The following is a 10,258-nucleotide window of genomic DNA, read 5'->3' on the forward strand; positions in this document are numbered from 1 at the left end:
CAAGGGATCCTCGGAATTTCCTCGGAAATTTATTTCCTCGGAATTCCCTTCGGAAAATTCCGAGGGATTTCAGAGGAAAAAAGAAATTCCGAGGAATTATTTCCGACGACGTGTTTCGTCGGAATTTCGTCGGAATAACGATATTCCGACGAAATTCCGACGATTTTTTCCCTCAGAATCCTTGATGTTTTCTTGTAGTGAGCCCACCACAAGAGTTGATCACAACCTTCACTTGTTCAGGTCTGAAGTATATCTTCTCTCATGGCCCATCACAGTGAATCCTAATAATCCCACAAATAACAATCATAAAACTAGAGAACGGGTTACTATGCTAGAATCTTATGAGATTTTTTTCTCGGCGTGAATTACTATCAAAGTTAATATAACAGCTGGATCTGCATATCCAAAACTTGTGAGATTTAGGATTATACCTATAGAATGGGAAAAGCTATTGGAGAATTACCTATAGAGGAGGAGCGAAGGCGTCACTGATAGTGAAAGATACGCAGAGAGGTTCAGACAATCAGTTGATGCATGATTAGCTCTTCCTTTCGAATGTAGTAACTTAGGAAAAGAAAACGACACCATAAACCTCGTCATTAAAAAAAGATGATGAAAAAGGAAAACTTTGACCTTTCAATTGGTTTGATAGCATGGATGTAACTATTCATAGTATGTTATAGCTCTTTATATAGGAAGAGGATCAAGGGGAAGAGGAACGAAACATAACATTCAAAAAAAAATTAAAGATCATCATTAATTGATAAGAAGTGGCTCAAAGTAATCGAAAATTCAGAGAATAGAACAAAGAGGACGAAGTGGAAGAGTCCTGAAAGATGGACTCAAAGCTTCAGAGGAAAAAAAAAGGTTTGTCGACGTGGGTTTGATATGGGCCGAATTAAAATTTTAAGATTTAAAACAGCTTACACGAAAGACCCAGTTTCACCTTCTCTTGACGTGGCAAAACCAATTCATCTCATTGGTTGATTTTCCATGCTGACGTGGATAAGCTCAATGGAGCTCATATCTCCTTTTACTTATTGTTTGATTTGATGGCTAGAGGCTTTAATTAATTTTCTTATACATGCATCATCAATGAACAATTTACTTTTTTATATGCATAACGACAAGTCAAAATGTACCTATAAATAAATTTACGAGAGACTCTTTCCAAGAAGACATTATAAAATTAGAGATTGTCGGAGAGGTGTATACACTGACTATATTAAAAATAGTTGTAACTGAGTATCTACAAAATTAGTAATTTTGTTAGTTAGTCACGATATATCTACTACCTGAAAGTCTAAAAACGAAATCAAGAGAAGGTGTGTTAAAGTTCTTAACAGAGAAAACTTTGTTTCAAAACTAAAAGATGAGTTGTGAATAAAACGTCCTTAATTTTGTTGAATAGAAAACCTCTTTAACAAATGTAGTACACAACTTGAAAGTTTTATACTTCAACACCAAATGGTTTTCTACTCTTTGGAGTTACCAATTTAAACTAATTAAGAGGTGTCCAATTCATATATATGGGCGGAGGAATCTAAAACTAAATATGTTCAAGAAAAAAAAAAGAATCTGAAACTAAATACTAAGGTTAGCTATGGATATAATATTATATAATATCCATAGTCTATTGTTAAAAGTATATTTTGTTATAGACATTCAAAAAATAAAATAAAAATTATAAATTGAACTTGAATTGAAACCTAAACTGAACTTGAGCTGAAACGTTGATTGGATTTTGAATACTTTTAAGACTTTTGTTTAACAGTTTCAATATGTGGTAAATAAGAACCAAAGTAAACAATTGATAAAAGGCAATTCTTGCAATCTGCGAACTTGGCTACTCAATGGTAGTGTTTGACTCTGACTCAAGAGATTTGTTACTCGCTTAGCATGAACAGTAGGTTTGGCAGGTGCTCCCAACCCTTACACGAGGCTTAATGAACTTTACTAACTTTTTATGATGCTAAACTCCAGGCCGATAGAGTGGTTAATTAAGGGAGTCTATACAGGTGATCTGTGCCCTTAAATATTACCTATTAGTGGTTAAAGTCTTCTATAGAAGCTGAGAAAAGTCTTTATTGTATAAGCATTTTGATTAATGAAACGTTGAACTGCAGCCCAGGAAAAAAAAAAGTAACCAACTGATGGAACTTCAGACCATCGTCATTTTGTTGTTGATTAGAAATCAATTGCTACTAGATAATTCTTCTTTTTGGCCATCGCATATTTATATGACGGATGTAGACATCGATGCTTAGTTTGGACACTGGTCTTAAATCCTTTGGTTACAAAAAAAATGATTCACGAAAGAGACAACCCAAGTAGAAAAGGAACAAGATATAAAAGATAAAGACGCAGTATTTATAGTCAGATTATTATTTCAAACTCCAACAAACAAAAAAAAAATGGTTTTTTTTTTAAATAATTATCGTTAATCACCATCACAAAAACATCATTTAAAATAAACGGCCGGTATTTATGTATTAGTGATGAAGCTGTTTGTAATCCAAATTAGTTGAAACACAGCGGTTACGGTTGCGGTCGTAGAAATTTGTGAATGTGAATGGTTGCGGTTTCTAACATTAATAAACGATTTGTACGACTGTCACATCGGTTAGAAATCAGTGCATTTACAGAATATTTATGACTAGTTGATTATAAAATATTACATCGGTTTAATAATAAAATATTAACATATTGTAACACTATAAAAATATAAAATATACTATTATGATAAAAAAAAAATTAATCATAAATATAATTATTAATAATAATATTATATTATTTATTTATTTGTGTAGTTTAAATGATATAATTTCAATTTGAAGATTTATATTAGAACTTTTAGAAGAATATTTTGTGTCATTTATGTATGTATATATATTTTTATATATGTATATATATACATATATTAATGTTTAAAAATTATAGTGAATAATTTTGGTTTATAGTTTTTACAAAATAAATTATGATACTGTTAGTGACTTTAAAATAAAATATGAAATGTATATATACTTTTATTTATAATATTTTAATTTTAAAAGTTAAATTAAAGAAATAAAAATATTATAGCAAATATTTATATGCTTATTTATCTACAACCGTAAAAAAAATTAGTTTTTGATTTTAGAAAGTATGGAACAATTTGAAATTTGTTATAAAACGCGAACCATCGATAACTAACTACAAAACTTTATTTGCGAGTGACAACGGAAAAACGGGTTACACCCTTAGATTCTGAAACATGTTTGTGTCCACGACTTTTACATAGTTGACTCAAATAACTTGGGCAACGTGGGATATCTATGTTATTAATATATACACCAATAAGTAAAACCCCCTGAAGTATTTAACGAAAACTATATCTTCATTGATTAACAGAACAGTTATGTTTCTTAATTAATTTTCCTTGATCCGCACCTCTTGGTGATTTTAAGAACATAAGTATTTTAGCTGACACTGACAAAAGAACATAAGTATAAACTTATTAATATCACAAGTGGAAATTTGGTCAATTTGTATCCGCAAATGGGGATAAGGGTTGACTCCAAACAATACTTGTTTTAGTTTCAATATCGTTTTTCTATTAGTTGAATGCTAATTAATACTACTAGTTTACCATAGGCATACGTGACTATGGTAGTGAAACTGTACATAGTAGAGAAAACGATATGGAATCTTGAACTAACACAATAAAACTATGTAATTATTTTAAAATAATATATGACAAATAATTCATCCGCAGATAACGTCATTGAAGTGTCGGTTGCTTAGGTGTTTGCAGTGGATGTATTATGTTTATCAATATCAATATATATATAGAGGCATTTTTAAAACAATTTTATGTTTTTGTAGTTGAAGAATGAAGATACTACAAAAAGCGATAGTAATGACTTGTTTATATCATCTTTCTAAACTCATTTCACAGTAAATGCATTTTCTACCATAATATATATAGAACCATCAATCATATAATTTTTTTTTGATAAAACATCAATCAATCATCAATCATATAATTGCCACGATATTACATCATTTTCAGTTTTTTTTTGTGTGTGTGTAGAACTTGTATATAGCAAGGCAGAAGCTAAATACATATTTATTGTCATCACCATAAACAAACCCAAGACTCTGCTAATCAAATATAATTCTAGACTATGTATAACAAAATAATATCTAAATACATTCTATATGTTACCAAAATGAACATATTATATATGTCATCTTGTTAGCCTAATCACACCCATTGTTACAGAAAAAACTCAAATCGCTTAAGTTAATGCTAAAGTATGTTACATGAAATTAGAAACGGGTATGCAGAAGCGGAATCGTATGAAAGCGTAGAAACGAGATGTTGAAAATATTAAGAAACAGGAACGTGTTGGAAATATATATATATATATATATATATATATATATATAAGAAATTTTTATAAAATTTATGACTAAAAATTATATGATTCAAAATAAATGAACTTTTATCAATTTATAATAATTTTAAATTATTTCATATTAAAACTGTGAAAAATAAATTAAGTTTATAATATTTTTAATATTTCATCTATTTCATTATACTTGCTGTTTTGAAAGAAAGTGCAACGATTAAAACAATTCACTTTTCTCTTAAAAGCAATTTTTAAAATATAAATTAAAAACAATGTAACCAATTATAAACGAAGATGTATAAACTAATTGGTTAAATAGTTTTCAATAAAATTAAAGTTGACATAGAAATGTCAAATAATCATCTATTATGAGACAATTAAAACTTTCTAAAACATCATCTATTATGAAAGAGATGGAGTATTTAAAATTAAATTGACACAATATATTTTAATATATATATATAATATCTCTAATAAAAGCCTCAATACGTAAAGATAATTTATAGTACTAGTTTTAATGTTTGTATATATATTTCTATTATCTCTATTTCAATACTATTAAACTTTAGATTTTATATGAAAACAAAAAAAATATGATTTTATATTTTTTTTATGACATTGTGTTTTTTCCTAAAACGGAAGTGTGATTCAAAAACGGAACCGTAAGCTTAATTCCAGCGTGTTTTTAAATAGGATATTTTAGAAGCGTTTTAGAAGTAAGATTTCGTAAGTTTCCATAAAGTTCTGATTCCGATTCCAAAGCTGTAGACAGACCTTCGGTGAAGCTTATGTGCAACATATGAACCAATAATCTATTCCCGGTCGATAAGATGCGCAGATTCTATTGAATTTGATTTTGTATGGTGACACAAGAACAAAACTAATATAAATTGTTATTATACTAAATGTCATCATCAAACCATATTTTATTAATTTAATAACTTTGTAATTCAAACAAGTATCTATATTATAAGTGACATATAAAGAAGAAAAACAAAAGCCAGTTCACCAATAGTTTCTGTTTGTTTTTCATATCTTACAAGAGTTTCTATAGAGGAAGGCAAGTATGTGTTAGTTAAAGATTGCAAAGTCTTCTTCAACTCTATCCTTAAGAAAAATAATACAGCAAACAGTTGAATTAGAAGAATATTTCTGTGTATAACCAATAAGAATAGTTCAAAGTTCTTTTCAAATTGAATTGAATGTTAAAATTATTCAAATCAAAGCTTTTGGTTTACATCAAATGCAAAATATAAAAGATGTATATCAACTGCATTAGTTGGTTGGTCTTGTACCAAATCAGAACTCAAGTACTCAACATAATCGTAATTTTCTATCTTTCTGATCGGAAGAAGCCTGTTTCTAACTCCCTTATCAATGTGTTTGATCAATCTTATTGTCGTAGATGGATTTTCTCCATGTCTGTGCTGGTTCCTTTCCCTCCAGATAGTATAAGCTATGGGCTGAAACACGTATCGTAAAATAAAAACATATATCGTAGAACGTGTTAAGTCTTGTTCCGATATGAGACAAATATAAGGATGTGCTGCCAGTTTGTCGTGAAATGCTCATTAAATATATCTTTTGTCAAATTTTACTAGACTTAAGTAGAGAACTGGCAAACTGCCGTTATAAATTAGGTGTTTCCTTTCTAATTGATTTCTGCATGGTGTTGGTGAATAACTGAAAGTGTCAATAATGCATGTTAAGAAAACTGATCGACTAGTTGCTAGTCGTTTTATAAACCGTCTCAATTTTATGAAAATCAATTGAATTAATTAGTAGACCACTTAATCATCAGATCCGTCGTCTAATTATCTTGTAGATATTTTGATTTAGTAGAATAACATTAGCTATCGTTCGTTAGTCGTTAATCCATTACGTACAACATCTAATGATACGTTTTATAATATCGGGTACTTTTGATCACATATAATGATACTTACTGTAACAATCAATCTAGTTATGTTACTACACAGTTTAGTCGTTTTAATAGCATTTGTTATGGTATCATTCAAATTAGACCGGCCATGTCGTCTCATGATTAACAATAAAAGTTAAACAGAAAGAAAACTCAGAGGCTAATCAAGTTACTAATCAATTGCAAGCATTTTATTTTTCACATATGAAAAATTAATTAGAAGCAAAAAAATAACCCCACTAGCTACCCTAATGCAATTTGAGAAGGCAGGCAAAAGAAAGACTAAGTTATGAAGTTTGTCTGAGTTGGCAGAAATAATAATTTTTTTTTGGTCGAAACAGAAATAATAATTTTGTTATACACAAATACTATTATTTTATTTAATTTAATACATTGTCGTATTGAAAATTATGACACTGAAATTCAAAGGGTTTGGCTCCACCTAATAAAGATTAGGTGCGGTGTTTCAAATGCTAGATATCATATAAAATATTTGTTTTCAGAAAATATATATATATTTCTTTTCGTGTTGAACAAGCCCTCTTTCATATGAATAGTTCAACATAATTATGAATTAGAAAACTCCTTTTTATTGCTAATCTTGTTAAAAAAACGTATCCTCAAAGCTGCCTATATATTCCCCCATTCCGAACCACGTATCAGTCTCAAAGATATAGTCATCTCCAATTTACATATATTTTATATATACTTCCTTTCAGTATCATATACGTATATACTTAATATAATATATATTCAAGTAAATTACTTATAAAAATGGTGTGTAAATCAGAAACATCAAACAGGAAATTGAACAAGGTGAGGCAAAGGAAGGGATTATGGTCACCGGAAGAAGATGAGAAGCTTAGGAGTCATGTGCTCAAGTATGGCCATGTGTGCTGGAGCACTATTCCTATTCAAGCTGGTAATTCTTAATAATATCACATTATAGTCTTTTGAGTTATCATTATTTTCAGAGTGGGATGATTTTTATACAACAAATCAATACAGAGTTATAAGGATAGGTTGTCTCGATATACTGTCAACAAATAAATAAGTATTTTGCTTAGAAGTAATTTTGGAATTTTATAAGGACATGATTTAAGCAAAATATTTAATTAGTTTTACATAACGTAGGATTGCAGCGGAATGGGAAGAGTTGTAGACTAAGGTGGGTTAATTATTTAAGACCTGGACTTAAGAAGAGTGCGTTCACTAAAGAAGAAGAAACCACACTTCTCTCACTCCATTCCATATTGGGTAACAAGTAAGTCATTCAACTTTTGAAGTAACCACTCTACTTTCAAAGTCAATTTGAAGGTACATCTGTATGAAAGAAAAAGAAAAACTAAATGAAGAAATAGGCTGAAACAATCAAATAAAGAAAATAATGCTATTTTTACCATTAGGAATTTTTAAGAGTTAGGGTTTGTGGTTTATACGGTTATTTCTTACTAGGGGCTTAAGTTTTGAGATTTGAAATTTGATGTTTATATTTATGTTTAGTTAAATTTTTTTGAATAATATTTTGTATTTTCGTAGTTATGATATGAAACTGTATACTATTTTCATGATTGTATCTATATTTCCTTTACAAGATGGGCACATATATCAAAATATTTACCTGGAAGAACCGACAACGAGATAAAAAACTATTGGCATTCTTATCTAAAGAAGAGTGTAGTACCTTCGAGAAAAGATGAAACCACAAGAACCCCTCAAACACATTCAGTCGCAAACTCACTTGAGGCCTTTGAAAGTACATCCGAAAGATCTTCTTCATGCAGCAACTTCGGGGACTCATTTAGGGCCAAAGTATCAAACTTTTCGCCAAGTCTCGTGTTCTCCGAATGGTTAGATGACAGTTTGGTAATGGATCAATCACCTCAAAAATATAGTTATGTTCAAGACCATATTGTGCCGCAACAGAGTGGATTTGTTGAAACGTTTAGCCAGGGTTTTTACGAAAACAACAACTCGTTGGATAACTTCATACCAAACTCGGGCTTTTCGTTGGAGGGTGACATTGAGTTCTGTACTTCATTTTCAGACAGCTTTTTGGTCGACGCTCTCGTAAGTGAACAAGGGTCAATGTAAATGTGTAGCGAGCCTACAAATGTTCGAGATGCGAAGAGTCTGAGTAAATTACGTGCGTAGAAGCGAATAAAAGCGTACATAATTTTAATTAGACTTCCTTTTTAAGTTGCATTTTTAATACTACTTCAAAACGTTCTAATTGTTGTATATCTAATAAAGATCAAACCGGTTTGGAGCGATCAGTTTAATAGACTTTTTAACTGTTTGAGAGAAAAAACGAGATCTCAAAAATGGGACGAAAATGCTATAGGAAAGTAAACAAAATAAGTGCATCAAAAATTAAAATGTGAAACTTCAATGTAAAAATATCCTTAAAATAAAAGGGTAATAACAGAGTTCAGCTCTATCAAGAAACATAAAAAAGCACTCTTAAGCACCAGTGAAAGCCTTCTTTGCGAAAGCAGAAGCACCAGCTGGTATCACCTTCAACACATTGAACCTCACAGTCTTGGACAAAGGCCTGAAGTTACCAACAACAATAAGAAAATAAAAAAAAAGAATAAATCAATCGCTCAAAAACCAGAATTGACAGAAACATTTATGTTGATCCAAAACAGAAGCATAACCTGCATTGTCCAATGATGACATGGTCTCCTTCCTTGACACGGAAGCATGGTGAGACATGAGCAGGGATGTTCGAATGCCTCTTCTCATACCTGAAAAAAGAAAAAGGTCAATACTTTGTTAACCTCAATGTAAAATTAACATCGACAAAGACAAATCGATGTAAGAACAGACCTCTGATACTTCTTAACAAAGTGAAGGTAGTTCCTTCGGACGATAATGGTCCTCTGCATTTTGGCACTGTGGCAAGTACCGGCTAAGATACGTCCTCTAATCGAAACAGTTCCAGTGAAGGGACATTTACTGTCAATGTATGTTCCTGTTCCGTCAGAAAAACAAATCCACACGCTAAAGAACCTTAACTTTAATGATCTAATAATTAAGAAGATTATATCAAAAAAAAAAAAGCTCGAGAGAAGTTTAATTACAGATCAGAAATAAGTTTAAAAATCTATAGTAAACAGAGAGAGAAAGCAGACTGATCCAATTAGGGTTTCAAGAATCTGAACAACATGAAAGAGAAACGCTACGAGAATCGGAAACAAACCTTGACTGGCTTCACGAGGAGTCTTGAAGCCCAACCCAATGTTCTTCACGAATCTGTTTCCACCCTTTCCAGGTCTCTTTCCCTTTCCAGATATCTTCGAGCTGATAAAACACACACAAACAAATCAATCATAACTATTTGAAAAGATTGCAACTTTTAAATCAAATCGATTGGGAAATTTACCTGAGGAAGACCTTAGGTTGCTTTAGGAAAGCTTTCTCAGTCTGGAAATGACACACGAAGGAGAGACATGATGAGAATCATCACCAAGCGTATAACAATTTAGAGTGAAAGAAGATCAAATAACCTGTTCGGCCATGGCTGCTGCTGTTCTGCTCTGAGGCAAGGTTGTAGGCAGCGACGGCAAAAGCTTCGGGAAAGATAAAACCCTAATGTACAAGAATCTTTATATAATAAGTTCGTTCCTTCCATACCACAACTTTATTGGGCCCTTATATTTGGGCCTTAATATGTTCGGCCTTAGGACTTTTATAACTCAGTTTTCATTTACGTCTCCCAATAAGCCCGTATTTTATATCCTACTATTGTCACTTGCCCATTAGGGTTTTTCCTTCCTGAAACTCAATTGGCCATCTAGGCATTGACATGGTCATATCACCAAGATAGGAATATTTAACCGTATTTTATATATATACAAAAAATTGAATGAAAAGTAAAAAAAAATGAAATTCAAATACAATTAAACTTTTTATTATACATGTTCTTATGTATTAGTTT

General features: G+C 30.9%; 2 protein-coding genes across 3 annotated transcripts; one reads left to right on the plus strand and one right to left on the minus strand.

Annotated features, from left to right (window-relative positions):
- Positions 1-6,977: 6,977 nt before the first annotated feature.
- Positions 6,978-8,600, plus strand: LOC106307194 (transcription factor LAF1). Of its 2 annotated transcripts, none has more exons than XM_013744069.1 (3): positions 6,978-7,237; positions 7,450-7,579; positions 7,911-8,597. In XM_013744069.1, the coding sequence occupies exons 1-3, from the start codon at positions 7,090-7,092 to the stop codon at positions 8,407-8,409; spliced, it is 777 nt and encodes a 258-aa protein (XP_013599523.1). In that variant the 5' UTR covers positions 6,978-7,089; the 3' UTR covers positions 8,410-8,597. The 2 variants fall into 2 exon arrangements, with proteins under 2 accessions (XP_013599523.1, XP_013599524.1); XM_013744070.1 differs by having other exon boundaries at positions 7,111-7,237; positions 7,458-7,579; positions 7,911-8,600.
- Positions 8,601-8,658: 58 nt separating this feature from the next.
- Positions 8,659-9,909, minus strand: LOC106307195 (40S ribosomal protein S11-3-like). Its single transcript, XM_013744072.1, has 6 exons — positions 9,828-9,909; positions 9,704-9,744; positions 9,521-9,621; positions 9,148-9,292; positions 8,976-9,065; positions 8,659-8,869 (listed from the first exon to the last, which is right to left on the minus strand). Exons 1-6 carry the CDS (start codon positions 9,837-9,839, stop codon positions 8,779-8,781), a joined length of 480 nt encoding a protein of 159 aa, XP_013599526.1. The 5' UTR covers positions 9,840-9,909; the 3' UTR covers positions 8,659-8,778.
- Positions 9,910-10,258: the final 349 nt, after the last annotated feature.

Source organism: Brassica oleracea, chromosome C8 (assembly GCF_000695525.1).
Source record: "Brassica oleracea var. oleracea cultivar TO1000 chromosome C8, BOL, whole genome shotgun sequence".
NCBI lineage: Eukaryota > Viridiplantae > Streptophyta > Magnoliopsida > Brassicales > Brassicaceae > Brassica > Brassica oleracea.

What these genes read in the sequence shown, in the direction of transcription:
- LOC106307195 (XM_013744072.1), bottom strand. An exon ending in CAACCTAAGGTCTTCCTCAG is followed by an intron (nt 9,622 to 9,703) that starts GTAAATTTCCCA and finishes GTGTTTTATCAG; the next exon opens with CTCGAAGATATCTGGAAAGG. An exon ending in TTTGTTAAGAAGTATCAGAG is followed by an intron (nt 9,066 to 9,147) that starts GTCTGTTCTTAC and finishes TTCTTTTTTCAG; the next exon opens with GTATGAGAAGAGGCATTCGA.
- LOC106307194 (XM_013744069.1), top strand. Translation starts at nt 7,090, where the DNA reads ATGGTGTGTAAATCAGAAACATCAAACAGGAAATTGAACAAGGTGAGG. An exon ending in CACTATTCCTATTCAAGCTG is followed by an intron (nt 7,238 to 7,449) that starts GTAATTCTTAAT and finishes TACATAACGTAG; the next exon opens with GATTGCAGCGGAATGGGAAG. An exon ending in CATTCCATATTGGGTAACAA is followed by an intron (nt 7,580 to 7,910) that starts GTAAGTCATTCA and finishes TTCCTTTACAAG; the next exon opens with ATGGGCACATATATCAAAAT.